This window comes from Aphelocoma coerulescens, chromosome 1 (genome assembly GCF_041296385.1).
Source record: "Aphelocoma coerulescens isolate FSJ_1873_10779 chromosome 1, UR_Acoe_1.0, whole genome shotgun sequence".
NCBI lineage: Eukaryota > Metazoa > Chordata > Aves > Passeriformes > Corvidae > Aphelocoma > Aphelocoma coerulescens.
The window spans coordinates 120340811-120368034 of NC_091013.1; the positions used below are offsets into that span (position 1 = coordinate 120340811).

The 27224-nt window shown below is 39.5% G+C and overlaps 1 protein-coding gene across 5 annotated transcripts in view; it reads right to left on the reverse strand.

Annotated features, from left to right (window-relative positions):
- The window catches only part of SYNJ1 (synaptojanin 1), a 55096-nt gene that overhangs the window by 15656 nt on the left and 12216 nt on the right, over window positions 1-27224 (reverse strand). For all 5 annotated transcript variants that reach the window (XM_069027224.1, XM_069027242.1, XM_069027239.1 and 2 more), the window contains 20 exons: window positions 24880-24966; window positions 24219-24486; window positions 22882-23107; window positions 21567-21650; window positions 20955-21016; window positions 20569-20665; window positions 19126-19295; window positions 17300-17381; window positions 15983-16135; window positions 12768-12933; window positions 8313-8504; window positions 7852-7936; window positions 6687-6827; window positions 6149-6341; window positions 5170-5328; window positions 3189-3345; window positions 2728-2845; window positions 2405-2620; window positions 1726-1804; window positions 562-724 (listed from right to left, as the gene is read on the reverse strand). In XM_069027224.1, the coding sequence (XP_068883325.1) occupies window positions 562-724; window positions 1726-1804; window positions 2405-2620; window positions 2728-2845; window positions 3189-3345; window positions 5170-5328; window positions 6149-6341; window positions 6687-6827; window positions 7852-7936; window positions 8313-8504; window positions 12768-12933; window positions 15983-16135; window positions 17300-17381; window positions 19126-19295; window positions 20569-20665; window positions 20955-21016; window positions 21567-21650; window positions 22882-23107; window positions 24219-24486; window positions 24880-24966 (2898 nt within the window). The remainder of the gene's footprint in view (window positions 1-561; window positions 725-1725; window positions 1805-2404; window positions 2621-2727; window positions 2846-3188; window positions 3346-5169; window positions 5329-6148; window positions 6342-6686; window positions 6828-7851; window positions 7937-8312; window positions 8505-12767; window positions 12934-15982; window positions 16136-17299; window positions 17382-19125; window positions 19296-20568; window positions 20666-20954; window positions 21017-21566; window positions 21651-22881; window positions 23108-24218; window positions 24487-24879; window positions 24967-27224) is intronic.

Below are 27224 nucleotides of genomic sequence, written 5' to 3' on the forward strand. Positions count from 1 at the left end.
ACGTAAAAACTGATTCTGGGCATGGGATTTCATGCAAAAAAAGCCCCAGAGTTCCAAGGAATTAGCTCAGCAACCAAAGTATGATTCTTGCATCCCAAAATTACACATGAAGAATGCATATGTATTCAAAACAGCTGAAAATACGTCAAATGCATAATATATACAGTGGCAACTGTGAAATTGATTAATCTAAGAAACAATCAGCTTTACAGGTTATTTCCTTGGTTTGCAATATGGAAAGCTTCACTTGTTCTTCACAAGGTTGGGCAGGGGATTGCAAGATATCTGCTATTTCTGATAACTTCTACTTGCAAAAGGTGGAATGGTGTTGAAAAAAAGGCTCAACGTGGATGTGCTTTTGAAGAGTAAGCTGTCAATTAAGAATATATTTAAATGTAGATGAGAGTGAAGCAGATTGTCAAGATACTGTTGGAAATAATGTGATTTCTAATCTGTTTTAGATGGGCATAAACTTGTTAGGTATTTATATATGCATTAAATTAACCACATTATTTAGGACTGTAAGCATTTCAAAATAAGGAGTGCTTTATCTCAACAAACCTTCCATATCATAGTCTGCAGTAACCTCAGCATCTTCACAAAGCAAAGTGGAGCTTGTTGATGAAGGCAGCCCAATATTAATCTTCTCTAGATTCATTTCATCTTCCAAACTTATGATCCAATCTGGATTTTTCAAGTTAATGTTTATAATCCTTCCTTGTAGCTGAATTGCCAAAAAAGGTATGCACAAAATAGAAGTTTTTAAGAGTAGGAATATTAAAGCTCAGCATTTTAGATTTAAAATGAAAAAAAAATTCCTGAAAATATCACAAATAAGGTTATCAGAATTCCTGCAACTAAACAAAAATCATTCTGCTTTTCACTTCATTTTGGTAAGTAACTACATTTATGTAGTTTAAACTGTTCATTACCACCATTTAATTTTTTTTTTTGTAGAAAAACTAACAACTCATCTCCTATGGTTCTCTTTTTCAATTCATCAGGAAGCTTCCGGTTTCTTTACTCTGACAGAAACACTATTCTTCATAATGAAAAACCGACTTGCTTATAAACAACATGAATAAAGTCATTTTTAGAGGCTGGCACAGAGCAGGTCTTCATTCTGCAAACTGACATTCTACCCTGCGCCCCCTTCCTTTCTGAGCCTGCCAGTGACACCTCAGCACATCCAAGGATCCATGTGTAAACATCACACGTTCCAAGTCTACCAGCCACAGACGAGTAAAAATTTGAACATCAGAAGTTAAATTTTCACAAAGATTAAATCCTGGCCCCATAGAAATCCATGCGAGCTGAAATTTTGACATTTTTCAGAGTTTGCAGTAGAGAAGTGCTAAGTTTTTAGTAACTGCAGGCTATGAATATGTTAAACTGGTTCATTCTAGAAACTGGACTCAGGTTTTTTTAAATCTTAAAAAACACCCCTCATTTGATGAAGGTACCCCTCAGTAGGAGATCTTGATTTGTCTAACAGTACTTCTCCTAAAAATAAATTGAGTTTGATACTTCTTTTATATGGCTTTCGAAACTCAATATACTGGTATGAGGCTATCAAAAAAAAAAAAAAAAAGATGCAACAGTCTAGTACAGAACAGAAAAAACTTCTAAGAATTAAAGACAAACAAAAAATCCAGTCCACACAAGAAGACTTAAAAAACCTGGATTTTCTCTTGCTATACAAAGGTTCAGTCATGTTTACGTTACCTCAATGCCATTCAAATTCATAACATTCAAAGCAGAGCTTCCTTCCAAAAATGTTACCCACATCTTGTCTTCCACAAACCTGCAAAATTCATTGGAAACAATAACCAGCAAAGTATCACAACACTTAATAGTGCAATTACCAGCTTAGTGAAAATGCAACACCCTCATTTTCAGTTCATTTGAAACTACTAACCTAATTCTAGAATACAAAATTTATATGAACTTCTCAAAAATAAGAGTACCTGGGAGAATCATGTCTGAAAACTGAGACACATACAGGTATGTAAAATGAATTCTAAAGACATTTAAGTTCAAATCCAAATGTTAAAAATGAAAGAGATCATCTAAGGAAGTAACTGTTTTCAGGATATTGGTGGGAACAGTGAAGATGTACTTTGGACTTGCTCCAGCAGTTCCAAGTCCAGATAGGACAAGGAGGGGGAGTAAGATGGGATACTGGGAAGAAATTCTTTCCTGTGAGGGTGGGGAGGCCCTGGCACAGGCTGCCCAGAGAAGCTGTGGCTGCCCCATTCCTGGAAGTGTCTGAGGCCAGGTCGCAGCAACCTGGTCTAGTGGAAGGTGTCCCCATGGCAGCAAGTGTGACTGGATGATCCCTTTCAACCCAAAACATTCCATGATTTTCTAAGTAGAGATTAAAAGTAAGAAGTTCTTTTTTAACCTTATAAGAATAACTTCACCATAGCTTGCAAATTTTTGAAGAAGATCATCAATCAAGTTATCATCAAAATAGTTTTCTTCTGCTGAAGAACTTCTGATGGAGACCATCACAGTACCATCAGGTGGTCCTTGCATTGCAATCACCTCCTTATACACTTTTTGTCTCTCTTCTGCTTCAATTTCAAATATGTCGATGTCAATCAGTGCAACCACAGGCCTTGGAAAAAACAGACAAGAAAATCCTATCAGCAGGGGATCTGAGCAACAAAATACACAGCACAAAGATTAAATCTTAGGAAGTAATGTATAAAATTAAACTGGAACCTGTGATCAGATGTTTTCAGCTCTGCTCTTCCGTAGTGCAACAAAGTGCCAGGATTCCACGTATAAGGGACATTACTGTCACTGTGAAAACTTGCATTCAGGAGATCCAGGTCTTCAGCTACAATCAGCAGTGAAAACAAAAGAGGAAAAATACAGAGATTGAAAGGATGTGCTACTTGTAAAAAGCAAAAACATAGGAAGTAAATCCAAATTGAGTGCCTCCTACAGAACCCCCCTCCCCACCCCAAGTTCCTTTTGCAGTCCTCAAATGACAGTAATTGGGATCTGATTCATGGCCCTTTGTTCAGCCTCACTGCATTTACTGAAGGTCTGTTACAAGTGTTCTGTCTCCTAACAAGTCAGGGACAGGAGCTCAGCATCACCGGCACTGTTAACATCACTAAATGGATCCTCTAAGTCACTTAAAGAGCATTTTAAACAATTGAAGGAAACCCTCAAACCTGATCTGTCAAACGGCCATTTTCTTCTCCTCCAAAGGATCCGATCTGTCCACGCTGGTGTGCGACACTTTTCACTGGTGTCATAGTCATCAGAGAACAGATCATATTTGTATGTAGGGGCAAAATTGATTTTCCCTTCCAGAAATCCCCTAAAAATCTGTAAGCAACAGAAGACAGAAACAGATGGGAAACAGCTTGAAACGAATCAGAATTCTCTATTCTAACACTGAGAACCTGTATAAACACCTCAAAACAAAACAAAAAAACCTGTTATTTGTTAATATGGATTCTTCTCCACATTTTATCTACCTTAAAACATTTGACACTATGACTAAATAGTGACCCAGACAATCACCAATGAACAGAAGTATGCCGGCAGTTACATCTTTAAGCCCAGGCCCACAAGCAACCTACTGTTCCTTCAATGTCATTACCAACTGGAGGTCACCCAGAACACCCATGTTTTAACACGGCATTTTAATCTGGTGCTTAGATGTTCCTGTGTCAGCAAAAGTTGGGGATTAAGGTTTATATTTTATCTATCTGAACATGTCAAATGTTCTCGCAAATTCACAGACTCACACCCTGGTTTGGGTTGGAAGAGACCCTAAAGATCATCCAGTTCCAACCCCTTGCCATGGGGTCACTAGACCAGGTTGCTCAGGGTGCCACGCAACCTGGCCTTGAACACTTCCAGGGAGAAGTTGACACAAGATGCCCCCTCAAATAAGTAGGAGGTTAAAAAAAAAAAAAAAAAAAAAAAGGAAAAAATGGAGTCCTTAATACATTCAATGTATTCAAAGTGAGCTTCTCAGTCATTAAGTGTTTAAACTGGACACAAGATAAAACCCTTTAGCTAACTCAGCCAGCTCCATTCTTGAGTTCAACCTTGTATGAGCAGCTTTCCTTCACTTCAGAGATCTGTAAAATAGAAATCTAACTTGGATCTTACAGTCGAATCTGCATCAAGTGACAGGCTAACCTGCTTTTCTTGTCAGAAATACAATTTGAAATCCAGTGAATTTGAAAGCCAACGTCAGAAGATCAATGTCAGAATGCGAGGAGTTCCACAACTTCTGAGACAATTAATTTGTTTGCCTTCAGTAATTATTTTCTAACCTACTTTTACGGAGCAAGTTGCTATGTAAACACCTTTCCTGAGCAGCAGGTATAGGGGTGAATCTGCCACAGCCATGGAGCTCCCCCAGGGAGCTGCTTCTACCCAGCCAGCAGCTTCTAAATCATGGAATATCACCCCAACAGTGCAATGCTATTCCTGCTCCCCAGGCAGGAGTCCTTTTCATATTCTGGTAGCTTCCATAGATTTCTCCAGCTTTATAACTGCTGGAGGTGTCTCCAAAACCTTTACACCTCTTGTTCTGATCCACTTAACAGACAATCAATGCCGTCTGCCCATGTGAACGTACATCTTGCTTTCTCTAGGAAACAGCTGTTACCAAAAAAAAAAACCAAAACGAAAGAGAATAAAAATATCCAGTGTTTTGCCTCCTGTTCTGGTGCACAAGATACCAGCACAAATGGAAGGGAACTCTAAACCAGCAAAAGCACTGCTTGTGATCAAAGCGCTGGCGAGCAGACTGAACCAACAATAGAGGACTGTCGCTCCTTTTACCATCTCCAGCCTTCCCACACAGAGCTGCAAAGAGAGAACAAGAAACCCTACAAATCTAAAAGCTGTAGCTTTCTTCAGACTTTGTTACTGTTTTTTCTTTGCAAATAAGAAGGCTGCCATTTGGACTATTCCCAACAGTAACAGCATTAGACTTATTACAATTGAACTAAAGAGTAACATTGCCACACATGACAAATATTCTTTTAAAATAGTTGCATCTGATAAAAAGAAAAATATGGTAATTAGAAAACTCCATGCTGAGGATAGAGATTTACAGGAACATCATAGAATTACTAAAACCAGTAGGAAAAATGAAGTATTCTCAAGCATGGTGACATTTGAACATACCTGTCCAGAGTTTTTTTGATTGATAAGCTGGTCTCCTGCTATGAGGGGATCCCAGTTCTGTTGTCGTATTAGGTCCTTCACCTCCTCATTGGGCAAATCTATTCGATAATTGAAGTCCCCACACCAAAAAATATAGTCATGGGAAAAGAGCATCCTTCCCTATACAACAGCAGCACACACTGGAGTTAAAAACAACCGAGTGACAAATTTACTACTTCCAGATTCAGAAATTCAGTTTTTAGCTGTGAAGCATGTATAATTCCAGGGTTTAGAGTTAGAACTTTTACATCCCCCTTTGTTTTGATTTTTTCACTGCCCATAAGTAAAACCAAGCAGATACACTGGCAGCTTGAAATAGCAGCATTTAGGAACAGTTGGATACGGTACTTGCTAGGAAAACTGAAACACGACAGTGGGGACAAATTTAGGAAATAAAAAACCCCTGTAAAATAAGATGTAAGACTCCTGCACAGTGCCACAGAAATTAACAAACAACAGTTTGATGACAAAATTTAAAACAGCTTTAAGTCTCAAGGAAGCATTTTGTTGCACTGCTAGAATCTTCAACTTGGTGTTTATGAGAACACGGCATAGAATCACTCCTGTGTACTAAGAACAGGGCTGTTTCCCAGCGATTTTTTTCTCATAGGTGATTGTCTCCTGGGCCTACAAAAGTTCTACCGCATGTCAAGGATCTACAAGGTCTCTTTCCTATGCTAAGTCCTTGATTTCAAATGCAAGTCCACTCATGTTCCATCATCTCCATCATTACACTGGAAAGGTCTATTCTTTCTGCAGTCTTCTATTTTGCTGAACATTGTGGGAACTCAATTATCTCTGAGATCTCTAACCCAAGGAAATCTGATTTCCACAGGAATCTGGGGAGGGGAGAAAATACAAATGGAGCTTTAGGATGACACTTCTGGAGCTCCAAGCACTTCACTTCTCATTTGTTATGGAATTTGAACACTGTGCTTACCATCGGAAAACCAAGCTTGCGAGATATTTCTACAAAGTCTTCATTTCTCTCCTTGACTTGGGATTGCCCTGCAGCAAAATGACTACACACAAAGCAAAGACTGGAGGTATGGAACAGCATCCGAATGGCCACTGCACCTTTGTTCCCAGTGGCTCCTCCCATGCCAGTCTTGACAGTATCAACAGCAACGTCCCTGAAATAGTGAAACAACTATTAAACCTTCCAGTAACCTGGCATAGACAGCTCTGAGTGTGACAGTGGGCTGGGAGGGACACATCGTTCTTCCAGCCACAGGGCTAGTTTTAACGTGTTCCAACAGCCACTGAGCAGTAACAGGATAAAACCTCAGCTTTTCAAGCTCCCTGGGCAACCAATGAGGCATTTAAAAACTAAGATAAAAGAACTTAAACAACTACTTCACCAGAAGGTGGAACAGCTCTTTTAGAGCCCCACATGGCTCTGAGGGCATTTAGGTGTTATCCTGCAACAGAAAGCAAGCTGACGGTGACCCAAGCTGGAGCCAGCTGTGCTCACTGACCTGATAAAGGGAGCATGCTGGGGCCTGATGAACACGAAGAGGCAGACGCCCACCAGCTGCTCTGAAGCCAGCAGCACGTACTTGTAATCTCTGGAGATGGTCTTCTGCAGCTCAGCAGCCCAGAGCTTCTGATTGGTGGTGCTGGCAGTGAGATTAAAAACACCAGGTTCGAAATAAACAAAACTGAGCAGGTTTCTAGCTGGTGATTGAGCTGACTAAACTACATTCAAGAACCTCAAGTAAACCTTGAGGAAGTAAACCAAAGCCAAGTTGCGAATGGCGCTCAAATCCCTCCCCAGCAGAGACACAGGTTCTAGACTGTCATGACGTAATTGTTTCACATTCAGCCTCTACAAATGCTGCCTCACTTTTCCCAACACCACAGACAACTTTAGGAGCCATGGCTATCTTTCCTGTATTTATGAGCCTAGACTAGAGGAGCAAAACCTAAGAATTGTTTTAGGGAGTTACTTCCCAGCCTAGAGCTCAATCAATAAAACAGGTGTCCACAGTCTCAGATCAAGAAGAAACATCCTTAGAGACCTAACAGACTATGGCTTTCAGAGCCAGCACTGGACAGAAATGAAAAATATCAGGCCTGGAAACAGCATTAACTACATGTACGGTGAAATCAGGGCATGACAGGCTGACAATTGGTACCCAAAAGACAAAAATCCACACAAAGGCTACAGCATTATAGGCTTCAGGTGCTCTTCCCAATGAGTTAAACCTTCCCTAACACCAGGAAATAATGCAAAACAGGCAGAGAAAACAATGGACAAAGGGAATATGGTGCTAGGACTACACACACATTTATCATTGGTATCACCCACCACTGAGAAAAATGTATTTCCATGACCCAGTCTGCTAGGAGTGAAAAATCCCAACTCCACAATAACATATCCGTGCAATATATGGAATGGCAGTGAAAACTAACAGTGTGGAAGGAAGCCTTCCTTTAAACAGATCACAATCTGATACAGAACAGCATACCAACAACACGTGCTTTTGAGAAGATTTTCACGGGATTTGTTGTTCCCAGCAATACAAAACACAGGAACTGCAGAATACTGTAAGCACGGGAGAAACCAAAATTTTAAATAACATGTGACTTAAAAAAGGTGATTATCAGCCAAACTAGTACTGTGTGGATTGGATCACCCACCTGGCGTTCACAATGTTTCCTGCATTTAACTCCACCATTTCTTCAAATCCAATGGCAAATATGTCCACAGGTTTGCTTTTGCGATCTCGAGGTAAATACAGAAAGAGTTAATTCTTGTTTCCAATTAACTTAAGAATGAAGACCTCACATACATATTCATTTTAAGAAAGAAATTCCTTATTTGGGAAAAAATTCCTCCCTGTGAGGGTGGGGAGGCCCTAGGCTGCCCAGAAAACCTGCGGCTGTCCCATCCCTGGAAGTGTCCAAGACCAGGTTGGACGGGGCTCGGAGCAACCTGGGCCAGTGGAAGGTGTCCTTGCCCATGGCAGGGGTTGAGACTGGATCTTTAAGGTCCCTTCCTACACAATTTTACAATTCTGTGATATCTGTTTCGATGTTTGTGATCTACTTAGAAAAATGAGAGTTTTCAAGAAAAACTCATGACAGAACACAAATCCTACCTTGGAATTCATGGATCCCAGCCAACTTTGGTGCATCCAGAAGCCAGTCAGTGAGGGTTTGATTTCTGAAGGCAATACTTCGAAACTGCTTCCCCCCATTGACGTTCCACGTCCCAACGCAGACTCGGATTTTTTTTGGTTTTGCATACTTGTAGAAGTTCTCACACATGCTCTTCAGTACTTTTACAGATGCTGCAAAAACATTTGAAAAGACATTATTTTCATAGTGAATGATTCTTCAGAAAACTCGGCAGTGAGATCTTTCCAAAGTAAGTGCACAAAGTTAAACTGTGAAAGCACATGGAATGCAGCTTTCCCAGGGCAAAATACCTTTAGAGACACATTACTTGTGTGGGTAAGACACTGACTGAAAAACAGCAGCGATTTGTTCAAAATTATATAGAGAGAAATAATACATGAAGGAAACAATCTCCATGTTTTACAAATATCTGTTGTTCTTTCACCTCATCTGTGACTCTCTAAGGAAACCATAATTTTTCGTATATACCAACAAGGGTATCTACCGCATTTTCACAGATTAAATTTATGAAATCCAATCTCTGTTACAGAGCCAACTTGCAGATATATTCATTTTTGGAAGTGTAAAAGTGGCTGATACACTACAAGTAACAAAATAGAGAAGGTACATTATTTCATCATATCACAGTATGCCTATTTAAACCACAAATCTCAATTATTTTTAGGTCAGTTGAATTCCTAAAGAGTTGCTTTAGTGAGGACAGTAGGCTGGGATTTAAAATAATTAAACTCACTTCTCTGTCCCATCAGCCTTTACCTGTGCCTTGTTTTTATCTGCCAGATGGAGAGAGAGGAACAATCCATCTGTACGGGACATTGTGAGAAACACAGAAAGAAAAAAGCTGGTTCAATGGTCAGGTACTTTACCTAAGTGATATTAATTTACCTATTTTGAACGTTCTCATGGTTATCAGACTCCAAAAGAACAACATAAACAATATTAGATGGAATTCTTCCCTTCACTTGTCACTGTCTAGAAAAATACTCAGTTACTGGAAACAGTATTTTCATTTAAATCCCTGAAATAAGATGATTAGTGAGCTGCTGTTGTCTTTTCAGTTATTCTTTCTAAGTTTATCATCTTGGCTACCTGGTTAAAACAAAAATCAGGTATTCTCTCTCCCTATTGGGTTTGACAAAAACTGGAAGCAAGAGGGGAAAATATACTGTGTTGGCTGTGAACTCTTTCCCTGCTGAACAAATCATACACCCATAAACGGGCCAATCACACAGAAAAGACAGTGAACTGGTTGGTGTCTCCTTGGGGTGCTCCAAGCAGATCATACTTGGGATCATGCTTTCCTCATGAAAATACAGGGAAATGCAGTCTAGAAGACAGTAAGGAGCCAACAGGATACTTGAGCCCTTCAGGCAAGAGCCAAATACCACATCTGCTTCTGACCCACACCCCAGGTGACTCCAGCCAGGAACTGCAGCACATGCCCAAAAGGCCACAGAGCATCAAGGACAGGAGCTACCTCAGCACCCGGCCACTGAAGGGAAAACAATCCCAGAAATGCTGTCACCACAACACATCCAAGAACCCAAATCATCCAAAGGGCTGGCTGAACCCCAGGAACCCAAACTGGTGTCGTAGGCAGCTGTGCAGGCCTGCAGAGATGAGCCTTTGCAGCACTCTAAGCAAGTTGAATAGCAGAGCTTGGTGGTTTCTCATCTCTGGTTCCTTCTTTCTCTTTTGAAAATTTAGTAGATTTCAGCTTCCTTTTAGTTACTCCAAATCATTCAGTTGCTACACAGAAGCCTTTAAGAAAAGCTGCAAAACTGAATTATTGCCTATTTAACTCCTGATGTTGTTATGAGACCCTAATGTGAAAAGCCTTACCGGGTTAGACTCTAACTTTAGAACTGAACTGACAACAAGCTTATTACAAACAAAAAATTGATATCTTTAAACTAGCAGTCTTCCTAAATTGTAGAATGACTCTTTTTATAAATTAGAGTAATCAAAAAGAAAAATTTCTACTGCTTTCCAAAATATCGAGTGAACCAAGTGCTTTTCAGGGCTCCTGAGACCATGATTTTTCTACATATTTCTAGTTATTTATCTCTTCAGCTAAATTGTGCCTCACTCTCCAACATCAGAAATCCAATCAGTTACATTTTCTGTTATTCTGAAGCAAAAATACTTCGGCTGCTGCTCTTACTAGGCAAGCAGAAATTCGGAAATCAGTTCTACAAAGGGAACGTTAATTTAAAATTCTGTTTGGGATATTCCATGCAACTGAACTTGATGGAACTGTTTTACTGCTACATCCAAATTCCTGTAGGAATATTTCAATATATGTAATTTGTATCCAGGTGATACCCTGAAATGCTAAAAACCAGTTGATTTATAAATCTTACAAAAATAGGTATTCTAATAAATAATAAAAATATAAGAATAACAATAATGATTTATAAATGAATAAAAATAGTTGACTCCTCTTTCGGAGTTGGAAGGTAATACCCTCAGTGAGAGTGTGGCCGGTCATTCCAATAAACACTTGGTTACACTGACAAAATGCCAGTGAATCACTCAATTTCAGACAGACATTACTTGTGACTCAGATTTCATTCTTTAGATACTCTCTAAGAGTTAAGTAGGTAGAGTAAAACACATATAGGAAAAGCAAAATTGGCACATGTAAAGGCCATTTAAATTTGCTCAACACACAATAAAATGTGAATAGAAGAGCATTAGAAATATTTTATTTTAAATAATGTGTTCTGGGAACAAGAACACGAGGTGCTGCACAGCTGACTAGTTTCCTGCACGAATACGTGCATGTGGAGCCTTCTAGCAGCAATTAAGATGAAATAAAGAATTGTACTGAAGAATTTTACCTCTTACCCTAAACAAAGCAAAAAATACAGAAGCTTCCAAATAAAAAGGCAAATTCCTTTACGGCCAGAGCATTTGCAAAAATAAACCCCTGCAAATTGGTTACCTCATTTCCTAACTTGCACCCAAGTTCAACTGCAACATTTTTCAGCTCCTCGATTCTCACTTTCTTGGATTAAAGGATGTTACGACACAGGAATGTCAGATCCAAACACCACCAGGAAAATGTGAGCCCACAGCCAAATATTACACAGACACAAGAAAAGCCAGAGGACAACGACTGCTAGTCAGGTATTTACAGCTTATTTTACTGTACTATACTATACCTGATTGTAATGATTGCTCTGAAACTACGGATGCAGTAAGAGGGAAACAAGAAAAGATTAGTCAAATAAGTCATTGCTTTTCAGGATTTTCCAGCAGTGTGTGAGAAAACATGCTGTTAATACACAGTTTATTACACATAACCATTTGCATCAGTTAAAGCACGTTTTATGCTGCAAAATCTACAGTGTTTCACAACAGGATTAGCAAATTCTCTTTTCCTTCTTTATTAATAATGGATTCACACATGTTGAAGTACCCCACTAGTTAACTTGACACCTAGCAGAGAATGCAGAGACATCTCAGGGAAGAGGGATTAACGCTCCTCAGCTGTCAGGAGCTGCCAACGTGGAAAGGGTAGCTCACATTCGCAGGAAAAGTGAGAAGAAATGAAAACAAATTTTATCTAATTTTGAGGTAAGGTCAATTTAGCAGGTTTCAGATATAAGAAAAGTTACAATAACACGAAACCTTGTGCTAAACAAATGGGACAAAACCACTCAGATTCCACATCAGATGAAGGTGTGGACTCTCGAGATGAAGACTACAACTAGGCAATGATTTGCTTCTAGAGACAGAGATTTTCACTGACGCTTTGACATGCTCTTCCTCATTCTAGGTTGAGATGGGTCAGGGGGAAGGAAAAAAAAATGAAAAGGAAAATTTAAGAACGTTATTAACCCCTAAAAATTGCAGTAACCCAGAACATTATTACTCGGGATCTTGGAAACAAGACTCAAATTTAAGTTCCTTCTTTGCCCAAATACAAGCTCCTGTATTTTTTATGTCCCAGGAGAGGACTGAACGCAGCCCTACAACTGAGCCACTGTCTTCTTGTCCACCAGACCTGCCGAAGATGGGATTGACTGCAGTCCGGGGGACCACAGAGGCTACATATCTCTTTGGGGATGTAGGATTCTGGTTCAGTACCCTGTTCTCAGGAGGGGAACCACCTTCCTGGTACCAAACCCTCAAGACTCATGTGGCTGCTCTGCACAAGCAGAGTTTCTCATCAAAATATCTCTGGTTTTGATGCAGAACTTCACCTGCAAATCATACACAGGTAAAGAAATTTCTGCAGCACATTAGTTTGCCACTATTAGTAAAGCAGAAGTAACTTTCGTCTTTTAGTAAGCCAAGAAAACATAAAATAGCATTTATACTTTCCAACAGTGCTTTGAAAACAAACTCTATACAGCTTTTTTTACACCAAATAGTTATCAGAGATTAAAATCCTGAAAGACACATACCGCGTAAACTGCTGGTGGTTAAGAGAGCCCGTGCTTTATCTGCTAAATCACTATTTAGGGTATTTCCCAATAACAAAACATCAATGGCCTCCTGCTTGGAGCTATCAAAAAAGTTATTTTGGATCGTTCTGGTCACAGAACGAGCACCATCCTTCAGCTTTCCAGCCTGTTAGAGAGGAACACGTATAAAATATTTTATGTTGGACACTGCTCATAATACATTGGCAATATTCAGTCACATATATGTAAACTGTGTTAATGATTTTAAGGGCTAAGGTAATTTTCTTCTTTAAGTGTTAAATCAAGTTGTCTGAGCCTACTGTGCTACATGTGCTTCCCCCCCCCCCAAATGGTAAACAACACAGTAACACCTACAAGGGGTATCTAACAAGCAGATTTAAATTAAACTAAATAAAATAAAATACTGCAGGGAGGGGAATTTTTTTTTTTTCCTAAACCCATGGTCTTTAAAAATTAATTTGATACAGTGCTATGTTTAGACCACGACAGGGATTTTGGGCTTTTTCCCAAATAGTGAGAGATGAGCAAGCGCTCAAGTCCAAATGCCATGATACATGAATGTATATGTTTATGCACATAGGAGTTCGGAAGTCACATTCTGGAATAACCATGTTAAAAAAAACAGAGAGAGCTTCGACTTAAAACCCCTTGTTGAAATAACATGCAAAGTCTCATGCAGTATCCCAGAAGGAACACAGACACTAATCCATGGCTACAGACACACCCGGACACCGTCTCCGCACACTCTGGCCTGACTAATTCGCACTGCAGAGGAACAGTGTCCACAGCTGGGCTAAACAAGAGTCTCCAGAAAAATGTGCTGCTGCTGCAGATGTACCCGAGGGTCACACAGACCTAAAGGATAACGTAACTAACATGTAATGCAGCCTCATACTCAATTCCAAACCTCACAGTGTTGACGTGGGCACACAAAAGCACCATTCTGATTACACATGCTGTTGCATGTACTTTGCCTGTGAGGTGTCTGTAAACACACACTACTGCAGGTACATGAAATACAGACTGTGATCCATCAGGGATGCTGCATGGGATTGTGTCATTATAAAAAAATACTCCCAAGTTTACAGCTTGCATTGTCCATGAAAGCCTATTAAATGCATGTGAAAAGAAGGCAAAAGCTTAATAAAACTACCATAGGATTTAGTTCTATGACTTGTGCTAGACAAGACAGAAGCTACTCTTTTGGCAAGGCTAAGTGGAAGTAAATTGACACCACGACTTTGGCAGACAATGGGGATGAGGTGCAGAGAGCACCCTACTGCAACAGGATTTTGATAGGATGTGCTCCCTTCCTGGCAGACAACATACAACTGATGATCCAAAACCACACTCACCATTCACATATCAGGCAATTAATTGAAAGGAACCCAGAGAAAGCAAAAAAAAGAGCAGGTAAGGAGTTAGATGTAACAAGCATTGAAATACTTTAAAAAGAACTGGTTTTCAGTATAGAAATGTATACTAACATGTTTAGGGTTAAAATAATTTTCTCCTATGTGAAATTTCTGCAATTTTACTTCTAAGTACCCATGGGCTTTGAAGAATCAAACTGACAAGTAAGAAATGGAACAATTTCAAGTATCAAACTTTTCATCTGAGAAACGAGAATGCAATTTAAAAACTGCATTTTGAAGTATATACTGAGAGTACTCAAAAACATACTGCATCATGTGCATTGAAACAAGAGCAAGTATTGTATGGCTTTGCAAGCATTAAACATCCTCTTTGAATAGAAAGGACTTGTGTCAGAGATGCTGGGTCTGATTTATGAGATGTGGTACTAATTAGAGGTGTCCCGGGGCAGGGATCCAGCATTATTCTAAAGACAGCAGAGTAAATGTACTGTCGTGGTTTAACAGTCTGGAACCAGGACATCTACTCTATGTTTTAAACATTAAAAATGGAAATGTAAATACATTAAATGCATTTTTAAAAGTAAAAAAAAAAAAAAAATAGCCAAATGAACTAGATGAAATAGAAAACTATTAATTTAGGAAAAGGAATGAAGAAGGTTGAATGGGAAAGTCAAGACAAGGGGAGACACTCCATAAAATACTTACTGCTGTTTTCCTGGCAGTCTGGGTGACATTTTTGTGAGAAAATAAAACTAAACATCTTGAACCAAATTCCACTCTATAGTAAAATACAAGCAATTCCCAAATGAAGAAGTCTTGTATGCATCAGTCAAGGGGCAGAATAAGCAACAAGTTTATCTGAGCTCTTTTGTTCTTATGTGTTTTGCTGTGATACCTCCTACATGAGCAGAGAAGGACCCTGGCACAGTGTGAATGAACAAATGATGGAAAATCCAAAACAGTTGGCTATGGGTACATCGGCTGTAACATGGAATGAAAAGCAGCACATTCTTCAGCAGAAAGAACAGTGTGAAAAGATGTTTTTGAAGTAACTAAAGGCAAAAATTGCTACAGTCCAACATTTGTTTGTCTTGACACGTATCACTTGGCAAGGGACAGGATTAGGGAAACAAAAAAGCAACATTTTGAGGAAAAAAACCCAAAAGACAGCATTAGAACATGGGAACAACCCAGGCATCAACCAAGACAAAACAAGCTGAAGAGAAACATTACACTGTCATGGAACACAGAATTGTCACAGCGTTAGAAAGCAGGGTAGAAACGAAATTTGTGGTTTTTTTCAGTAACTGCAGAACTAAAAAGAAAAAGCTGGACAAACATTCAAACAAAACCCACCAGCTACAACTTGTTTAGCATTAACACTATTAAACACTAAAAACACAAACAACATCATATCAAACACACTTGAAAAGGAGATACAGTGAATGAAATAACAGCAGAGGCACAGAGAGACACGTGAAAAGGATCAAAAGAAACTAAAGCCGATTTGAATACACACTTTTCCAAACTATGTTCTAAAGAAATGGAAGATTTGAGCCTTATCCTTTACACAGAATGGTGTTATCTGGGAGGCAGGAGCACGCCTAGGAAGGGATGTACAGGAACGTGACCTGCTTATCAACAGAACCAACCATTTGAAGTTAATTTTTTCGGTTGGTTGCCTTTTGTTTGGGATTGTTTTAGGATTACAAAGAACACATTTTTTAAAGAGAGAATCTCACCATTGCTATATTAATGGCAGAATTTATTAAAACCCAGAGTGAACACTGCTAAAACATTTGAAAGGATGTACTTTACCTTGGCCTTTCCTTCAAGGGCTCCAGTTCCAGCATAAATTTTACTGACAGAATCACCATTCACAGACCACATGGATCGGAAAACTTCCTGAAAGCGAGTAACTAACTGAGGCTTCTCAGCTAATCCTAATACCTCCAGCTGTTTTGTCAGCATCTGCAACAGGTGAAGACAACATCAGCAAAAAAAAAAAAAAATCTTTAAATATATTTGTTAAAAGGCACATCCTATTTTTCAGCATATATGCATAAAACTCCACAAATCTTGGGTTTATATGCATCATTCCAAGCAAACTGTCACCATATCACGCTTGAAAGGCTGCATCATACATGTAATTAGCACCAACACCTCATTTTCTTTTGAAGATAGGTAGTAAAAAAGGAAAATAATTATCTAGCGGATTTGTACATATTTTCATCTTAAAGTTCACCAAACTAAACACAAAAGCTATTTTCAAGAGCTTTCAAAAATCTTTAAAACCTCAGGGTGTCTGACAGCAAGAATGGACACACGAAAGCAAAATTCTGAAGGCTGGACAGGAATCAACGAAAGATACAAAAGGAAACTTACAAGACAAAAACAGGAAGAAATAAGCAAGACGTTTTAGAAATTGGGTGCTTGCTCTTATTTCAGGGGGTCATCCAGAGTTCAGTACTGTTATTTTAAGTATCTAACTGTACTAAATAAAATAAGAATTCATATATCTCATTTAATAGAATTTTAAAATTAAGTAAGCAGTTCTTCAGGATTAACCATTTCCCTTCTTATTAATTAGTTTTATGCTTTTAGCTCTCATACTTTAGCTGAAATCATATTTTAATTCTCATTGCTGAAAAATCTGGCACAATGGGTTTAAAAAGTTATCTTTATCCAGTTCTTAGAAGGGTGAGAAAGGAAAAAACAGACCTACAAAGCTAAGTTTGACGTGTAAGTACTCCACACATCAAGAGTGTAGAAAGATTTATTCTTATGCCATAGAAAGCTTGTGTTAATGCAGCAGCCAAGCACTACATATTCCAGAATCAGATATGTCTGTTTTACAACCAATGCCTTGTACAACTCTCACAGAAATTCCTCTTAAAAAGAGCATTTTAAATAACTAAAATTCAGAAAACAGAAGAATCATGACTTTTCTAGGTTTGGCCTTACAGCACCCATACTTTTTCACTTTCAAACATGCTGAAAGTCTTCTCTCAGAAGTCAGAGCATCTCACTCTACAAATTCACCCATGAAAAGTTCATTCACCTTTCCTAGGGAATGTGACACTACTTTTACAGCCTAAGTACCCCAGAAACAGCAGCTGGATGTGAGTTTCCTACCTCCAAGCCAAAGAAGGCCTGCACACTGTTTGTTCTATCCAGACAGTCCAAGCAGTTGGTCCTGACAGTGCCGCTCTGGGATCTGTGCCAAGGACAACGGGAGAGGGAAAACAACTGAAACAACTCATCTAACACACATCTCCTCAACAGAGGCAGGAACAGGGAGATCTGAACCAGAGCAGTAAATCAGGGCATTGTCAGTGCGACATTCCTGCCCCACAAGGATATTTAAAAACGTGTCAGCAACAGAGGGTGATCTTCAAGTGCTCACTCAACACAGCTCAGGCATTTTCTGCAAATAACAGTAGTCCTTCTGCTTCAGTTTCTCCCAATCCTCCTTGCTTGGTTGGTTTAAGTGTTATGCAGGATTAAGTTTTCTTTTCAAACAATTCAACTAACACACTTACAAAGAACCTCAGAGAGAAGTAACTCTTAAGTTACAACAAAAATGGAAAAAAAATTACTGAAACAGCTATCAAATTTGTTTAACTAAAAGTAACAAGAATTTGTGATATAACTAAAGCCAATTCCAACTCCTCATTACTTGCTCACAAAAATTAAAAACAAGCCTCTCCCCTTTAGCTCAAGTGATGTTTGAGGCCCTCAGGCACTCAGAACTGCTCCACTTCCTTTGGGAGAAGCCCAGTTAACTCCTGCTAGAAACCTCTCAAAAGGATCATGTCAATCAGCATCCATGTGCTGCTTGCTCAGCCAGGAGTACAAAATTCCAGTGACTCTCCCAAGGACACACACTTATCCCTTACTTTTGTCACTCCCACTACCCACTTCGTGCGTCAAGGTCAGTATGGTTTCAGCACCTTTACTTGGAGAACTAACCACAAGCTGCAGCAAGTTCTGAAGAACTTTCTTCAAGACTTTTTTTTTTTCCTTTGGCATTACTATCTCTGCATTTGATTTGAAGTACAAAGCAAAAAGCCTGACATTTCCCAAAAGAGACGGTCCATGAACTCACAAGCATTTTAACTGTATATTTTATAAACACAAGTCTTTGAGCTGTCACAAGCCACCATTTTTTGTTTTGCTTTCAGTCTGTTGCATTTTGATTTATGATGGCATTATTTGAATCGCCCAATAAAAAAACACATGCCACTTTTAAAGCTGTTTGGAGCTCATCCCCTCATCATTCAGCAACTCTTTCTCAGGGAGAACCTCACTCAGCACTTTGCTCCGCACGAGTTAAAAGGAGGAAGGGTGTGGAAGGGAGAAGAGAAGGAATGTTGCCTATTTCTTGCCCTGCTTCTCTTTTCCTGTCAAGATAAGCACAGCCTTTGCTCCAGGAATCAGGAACAAGTACAGAGCAGAGCAGGAAACATGCATCTCAATCCTGCCTTGAGAGAAAGGAATCTCTCAAGCACGGGATCCAGGTGCAAGTCAAAAACACTGCCCTGAACACGAACATTCACAACACACAGAAAACGGTATGTTCCATCACTGAGGGGAATACTCAGCATGTTATACAGGAAGGTAGAAAAATAGTCATTAATCCCATGTGGCTGCTCGCCAGAAAAAGGACAATTGACCATTTTCACAAAATTGTGAGGTCAAAGGCCTGAAATTAATTCTTGCTCCTTGAATGTCTCACAGAGATCTTCCTTGAAAATTTTTAGAGCATACACAGAATGAAACAAGATCTTACCAGAGTAAAATAAGTGACTCATATTTCAGCTGTTAAGCATCATCCAGGATACACTAAAACCACAATAACAGAAGCAACATTCTTTCTCTTATCTTCTTGCTGAGGGGTGAAACACATCCCAGCACCACAGTTTAATCTGAGGAAATGTACGGAAGTTATACACACAAACCTTTTCACTTCCTTTCCATCAAAATAAAAAAATCCACACTCTAAGAATTTCTGGACTTGAGGTTTAAGCACACTGTGTAGTTTTTCTGCCTTTCCACCTTTAACCATTTGATGATAGTCAAAGTTCACCATTTTGATATCAGCTGAATGTTCAGATGCTTTCAAATGGCTCTGGCATTGTAAACAGAAAAAAAAAGTATAAATATACCAGTACCTCAACATACAGAAGTAGGAGCTAAACAAAAGACTACAAATATTTTTAAAGTTGTTTTATTTGCTTTCTATTAGGTAAAATGAAACCATTTTTACCACCATTGAAACAAATCACTCAGAACTGATTAACATTCCATGTGTATTTTTGTTTCCCTTGTCACAAAGTCAGGTTTTTCCCTTACTACCCCAGGGGTCACCAAGGCAGCCCACAGCCTCTTCTGCCGTCAAATGCTTTCACCTGCACAAGGTTGTTTCAGTGAAACCCCTTTTCACCAACAGTCACTGACATGCCTATCAGCAATGGGGATTAAGTAAACACTTCAACAACTACTACTGATAAAAAACCCACCCAAATTATTTAGGTTGCTGTGGAGAGTGGCTTGAGCAAAGCTTTCCCTAATATTTCCTGAAAAACCCTTAAGTGCTCAGACAGTGTTGGCAAAGCCCTGTGTATCGATGCACATCTGGGAACCCTCCTGTATCCTACCAGGAGGGCTGGATACAGGAAATAGCCCAGTGAATGCCCCAAGCTATTCAATCACTACAACACAGAGGGAAAAGGGAGAAGGATGGCTACTGCCATGTTCTCTGGCTTCAGACAGAGCTCCTCAAATGGTTGGTATTTATGAACTGCAAGGTTCAGGCAGAGAAAGCGTAACAAGAGTGTTCCGACGTTGTCTTTTAAACTAACCAGTGGGATTTAATGAAAGCGGCCACTTATAGTTAACATCTCCTGAACCAACATTTCCTGCTAATCACAAAGCAGCATCCATGTTTAAGGTGACAGATTGTGTTTTTAAAAGAATATTAAGGGATTTACCCATTTATTCCAAAAGAAATATCCTTAAAAGAAATATCACAGCATTAAATATCATAAAGTATAATGTATTTATTCATCAATTTTATAGGGTAAAAAAGACTTATGTTCTCAATAAGACACTAGTAAGCATGAAATATGAAAATAACTTAAAATCCCTCAACACTGTCTATGTTGCTGTTAGTAGTTTTTCAGTACAGTAACCAATCTGAACAGAATCAAAGAGGAATCATGTAGAGAGCTTTTAACAATTCATTTCACATCATGTATCTTAAGCAGTGCTGTTATGATAAATCCAATCTTAGCTCCCAGAGCACAGCATACCTGGGATTTGGTTCCAAACGCTATGTAAAAGCTTCATTGCAAACAAGCAAATTCCAAGGATATGTACAGCGAAAGAACTGTCACACTCACCTGGAAAGCTTTGCTGAGCATGTGCTCCCCTTCTTTTGCCCCAAGTAAATTTACAATAATTTGCTTGCCATATAAATTTTTAAGGGTTTGGAAATGCCTGTTAACAGAAGAAAAATTCCACAGTCATCTTCTGGCATGCAGAAAATGAACAGCAACACCTGCAACACTGAGCGAGATGTTGCAAAGTATTCAATATAAATTTTATTCACACTTTCCAATGAAGCATTCAAAGGCATAAGCAATCCCCAGGCAGTTCCCAGCTTTGCTGAATCCCACTTTTGTACAGACAAAGCCTCCCCTTTGGAATAACGTATCCCATCTCTGTGATGCAGGAGAACTTATGAGAGGTTTGCAGTGCATTAACAAAAGCTTTAGACATTTTTCACCTGTCAAAAGCTGGTGCATTCGCCTCGAAACCCCTTGACATCCTGACACGATGGGATCCCACCTACGACACCGAGATGACATTAAATTGTAATTTTAAATAAAAGGCATGTAAACGTTTCAGCAGTTCTATTGCAAAATACTGGTATGTCTAAAGAACCTAGAGTCCCTGTAAGGCACAAACTTTTTTTTAACCCTTCCTGTAAAAAATGAGTCATCGTAGTAGCTGCTGAACCAGTCCCTCTTTCAAGAAAATTGTGATGAAAATCTACTACAGTAGGTCTTGATCCTTATTGACTTCTTGAAAAGACTTCTTCTCAAGAACAACTCAGAAGAAAACAGTCTTTGGACACCCTTAGATAATCCATTTAAAAGAGGGAAAAAGTCAGAACTTCAAAGAGAAGACATGGAAAAAAGAATGGACATTCTTTTTGCAAAGCAACTTTTGGATTTGAGAAGAGCAGGCTTGGTGAGTCACAACAGCACCAACGTGCTCCCAAAGAATCACCTCACCCTCACAGGCAACTGTGAAGAAGAGCCCAAAGGCTAGAAGATGATGTTTAAAAGGACACGAATAAGAATTATCTGTATAATTAAATCTATCTCCTGCTTACCTGCAGCCCTGGCTGTTCCCAGAATAATGGAACAGATCCTCGAATCTGTATGAAAGATGACACAGAGTCATCTAAATATATCACCTGTTAAGGGAAGTAAAGCATAGTATTAGTAATTATCACAGTGTAAGATTTTAGACCTCTTAGCCTTAACTAAACGTGGAGCAAATAAAATATTTACGTATTACACATTCCACACTACAAGCTAAAATACTGCGTTTCCGAGACTTGTCTTCATCCTCTCTGAACAATTCCTACAAAAAGTTCCATCGCTCTCACGCTCCCTTGCAGAATCACAATTCACAACGTGTAAGGAAATACAGCTTTTATTATTTGGGCTTGAGTAACTTCTGCACTAGGAGTAAGATGTTTTAAATAACTTGGCAAGACTTTCCTGCAGGAACAGTTAAAATAAACACCAATGCACAGAAAATCACCATGCAGCCTACTCAGAACACTTGCACAGATTTCCTGCATCAGAAACCAACATATCACTGTCCATGAAGTATCCAGGAAAGGACACCTGAAGTGGAATAACACGCCACAGCCACTCAGTGACATTGGCACACCAGGAAACTCGGGCAGAGAAAGTGTAACAAGAGCGTTCTGACTAAACTCCTTAAACTGGAGGTGTAGAAGCAGAGCTCTTCCTGGACAAAGCCCTCCTTCAGTCACCTGGGTTCTGGAAGGAGTCAGTGAGTCAGCCAAAGAAACCTAGAAGCATGAATACGGCTGCAGGAACAACCCCTCGGGAATAGGTTATCATGGAAAGTGAGCCAAGGAAGGCCAGCAAAGAAAGATTTAGCAGGTTCTCCCATTTCTGTATAATGAGGGCAGAGCTATGAAATCCAAGGGAGCAGAATTACAGCGGCTTTACAAGCTGCCTTTCAGAGGAGCTGTGCTAAGTGGAACGCTTTTATCTTTCCCGAGCCACCAGACACCAGTGTTTTGGTATTTGCCAAAAATCCCTTTTGCCCGTTTCTTTTACTTTAGATTAGCTCAGGCCAGAAGCAGCACATGCTGCCATGCGGCTCAAGGGGCTCAGGGGAAGCACGGCTACCCACAGGAGTTCAGCACCTTCTTAAGCTACTGCAACTCAGACCCAGGCATGCCCTGACCATAAGCCACACTAAAAACCAAGATGATCAAGTTATGTAACCTACTTAGCTTCCTAATTTAGCACCAAAGAAACGATTCCAATATCTGCTGGTGTCAGGCTTGACTTGAGATTTGTCAATTTAGAGCAAAAAATCTAACCACACGCAGGCTTATACTGGCTCATCAGCCAAGCCATGGGCACTGGAGCATAACATACCTGCTCTGTTTCAACGAAATTGGCAACGTGACCATCATCATTTGTTCCCCGGACGTTAAATCTGGTGCCAGCCCGTTCACAGCTTAGTCGTGAAATGAGACATGCCTTTGCCTGCTTGTGAGCTGCATAAATTGTCCTGATCTCCACTCCTCCACACATGAGACGTAACAACCAGTCATCACAATTCACACCATAGTGCTTCAGATGTAAATGCAGTGACTGGTTCCTATCAGGGAGAAAACAACCATCAAATAAGTGGAAGGAATTACAATCCAGCTCAAACTGTTAAGCCAACTACTAACTCCTTACAATTTACATCTACTAGCACAAATAAGAACAGGAAAATAGGCATGTGATAGTTTTGTGATGTAACTCTCATTTAAATGTCCCTGAAATAGCAAAGTTTACAAGAGACCTGAGCTTACTTTCTACCTTCATAATTTTGTCTTATACTTGATCAGATTCCTCTACCTGACTGAAATAGCGGCAAAGACTAGAGAAGCATTGGCTCATATGCCAGAGCTGGCTTGGTGTATTTTGGCCAGAAGAGAGGGAAGGATGTAGCTTTTCACCTGTTCTAACAGTGTAGAGCCAAGCCTTCAGCACCCTTCTGAAGTTCTTGGACACACAGAGTGTTTTTAACAAAGGTTGAAGGGACCAGAATTTCTGACATGACAGTGTGCATTACTGGCATTATTTAAGCTGTTGATTGGCAGAAACAGCAGGATTCCTTCTACCAAAAACTCTTTATGTGAAAACTTATACTTTATTCAAAAATATCCAGTAAAAGAATAGTGAGTGCAGCAGCCAAGCAAAGTGCACTTTGTAGCAGAGCCTACCTGCCGTCTCAATAAAATCAGCAATTTTCTGAGTAACAAAACTCTTGAAGTGCTTTCATAAGTTGAAAACCCCCTTGGAACCTACCTATAAATACCACCATTTTAGAATCCAGAATGTACAAAACAGTATTTTTTTTTCTTTGACGCTTCATTACCACACCCATTTAAGAAACTGGCACGACTGATGAAGAACTAAGAGGCACCAAAACTGAAACACTACAGCAGATGTTCAGATGAAAATACAATATAAGCAGTAAAAAAATCTGTCTTCCAATTAAGAAACTCAAAGCAGTCACAGAAACATCCTGTCATTAGTACCATACTTCTGCCCTTAAGAGTTCAAGTAATGCTATTCTATCTCCTCAAGATTTGTGGGAGAAGGGTTCCACAGTGTACATGTAAGAGCTGGGAAAGACAAGGACAAAAACTTGCCAGTCATTACTTTGTAGAAGGATTCATTACTCTACATAACATCTGCTGAACCAACTCTGAACTCACCAAAAGAATCTATTGTCAGTACTGTGCTCCTGCATGCTGCGGTGAGCACTGAGACTCAGGTCTAAGCTGACACCAGTTGCAGACCATGCAAAATAAAAGTTCCCGGAGTTCAGCACTTTGCGCACTTCTGAAATACGATCCTCATCTGTTGGGTCAACTCGCAATGACACAAACTCAGTGGAAGTAACTCGGAAAACTTCAGAGTCCTGAATCTTTCCCACAGACATGCATCCTGTTACCAGAACCAGATAATGTAACAGTGTGTCTCCTGCAAAACAAGGAAAGGCACAGGTAAGAGAATGGATCTTAGCATAGTATGATGTTGATTCATTTATGTGCTAAAGGCACGGAAGCCCACCTCAGTTTGCCTGAAAAAAGTACAAAAAGAACCAACACCTAGAATATGTTCCCAAGTACAACAGAAGAAAAGGAGAAACTACACTGCAAAGAACAGGGATTGCAAAACCAAAAGTTATTTTTGTCCACTACCTCATTTGTGGGAGGGCTCCAAACTTGTAAGTTACTCTACAAAGAAAAAACCAAAACAAAAAACCAAATAGAAAAAAATAAGCCCGGTTCCTGTTGCAAAGATCCAGTTTTACAGGAGCAGCACAGTATTCTTCCCCAAATGAAAAATTCAAGTTCTACATATTTGACTCACCAAGGTTTAATCTTAACACCCCCAAGAGGCCATACGCATCCATGACTTTGGAGTATGTATTCTTGATTGTGTCTTTTTCTGCAGAAGCTGTGGAGAGAAAGCCACAGTAAGATTTGCTGATGTAAAAGCCCCGATACTATGGCACCAAGAACGAGCCACTTCAAACTGAAAACCTGAGGGATTTCGAAAGCAGTGTTTACGTGACGCTTCTGGAAAAAAAAAAAAAAATCAAAATGTATGAGCATATGGCACTTTATAATGGGAAATGAGGATGTGATTCTATGACACAGTATGATCACGCTATCTCTTTAAGCAATAAAAAAAGGACTTGCAAAAAACTCCAAGTGGTATTAAAGAAGTACACTGGCATTTTTAACATCATCATCTCCTATAAAAAGGATCTACAACACAGACAAATAAGATGCCTGAGAATGCTCTCCTGCAATTAAAATTAGTGCTAAATGTTGCTTTTTTCCTGAAAAGATTACCCTTTTTCTCCAAGAATAAAACCATGATGTGGCAGTATTATCTCTAAAAACATTATCACAAGCGCATTTTAACTATCTTAGATACATTCCAAGCAAATCCAAACTCTTTCAGGTTCACAAAAACTGATATTTAAAAGCCATGTCATAGATGAATTAGAAAGACAACAATTTTCACAGTTTTGGGAAAAAAACCCAAAACAACCCTGTCATATTGTAGAAGAAATTGAAGTGTATCTGCCATTGCTCTCCTGGGAGTAAAGTGTACATTTTAGCCCTTTCATCAACACTAGAACAGCCCGGCCCGCAAGCTTGGCTGCAGAGCCAGCTGAGAGACGCTGGAGAGCAGCAGGATCCCACCCATCCTGAGCTTCTTCTCGTGACCGAGACTGCACCAGAAGGGCAAGACCGACAATTTCAGCTTTGCCACTGGATCTATAGGGATCAAGATTCTGTGGGTACCGAGAATCAGCACCACTTCCCTTTGACCCTAAAAACTGCAGAATATGACATGAAGAAGAGTAAATTGAAATGCCTGTTGCCCTGGCATTCTGCTGTGCTCTCTCTCTCTCTCACACTAGCTATGTCATTTAGAATAAAACCTATATTTTCTTTAGAATAAAAAAAGTACTCTTTTGCTTAGAATTCTCTTCCTAACAAGTATTCCCTAATTTCAGTATAGCCCTGCCTGTGCACAAGCCCACCCCTTCTGTTCCACCAGCTCTTTTACTGAAGTGGATCAGACAATTTAATATAGATCAAACAATTATTTAACCACAGCTTGATAACCCCATTCAATGTTTCAGTAAGTGGATTTTTAAAAAGTTTCTTTACCTTATTGCACTGATACCTATTGCACTAATATTACTGTAATACAGATGTAATAAAAAAGAGTTATAGCAGCAGGAGGATTTATTTCCAAAGTCCTCACTCAGGGTAAGTGTTAAGAACCTGCAGCCAATCTAAAAACATTTCGTCAGCATCACCAAACCGTATTTTTCTAAACCAGAAAACCACTGGGCTGGAAAGAACTTCTTAACTTCAGACCCTGATTCTTTCAATCTGTTTTTTAGAAAGGGTTTAAAGATGCCAGTGTACTCTTCTAAACTCAGCTTTCCATAACCAAAAAGCTGCCGTGAGCTTCCTCCATATTTGAAACTATTATGGAAATATCAGGTTTTGTTTCAAACCTCTTGCAGGATTTTTCTTAAAGGTGCCTGCTGAGATTTAATGACATGTCAGAACAATGCCTTTTCTGTCTTCTACGGATTTATTCTCTTTTTCCATTGCAGAGAATGCTGAATATCCTCATTAAGCCCTACTAAGTAAACACCCAAAGTAAATGAAGTAACATGGGCTTTGCAAATTCAGACCAACAAGAAAGGCCAACAAAGGCTAATAAAGCAGCAAAGGGTTGCAAAAGCAACCAACCAAATAAAAATAGAGAAACTTATCGTGGCTAATGAATTCTTATTTTCTTAAAGTGCCCAAGAACCAACCAAAAGCATTTTATGCCATGTTTTCAGTTACACTGGACTTAATTCAGTGTGAACTCCAAGCTTTTCCACAGTGACCATCTAAGTGTTTCCATCTTACACTGCCTGCTCTTTTCCCACCTCGATTTGTTTCTTAAGGCCAAGATTCACAGGGGAAAATGGCAAATATGGCATCCCTTCCTCCATCCTGCCCTGGTCCTTGCTCACCGACTCCAGGCTTTTGCTTTCGGGGCAGCATACAACAAGGAACTTTCAGTGGTCGGGAGTGTTACAACACCGAGAACAAGCACTAGAAATTTCTGAAAACCAAGATGAAATAAGGAAGACATAGCTACACCACACTCCTTTCCATTCTCTTCCCAAG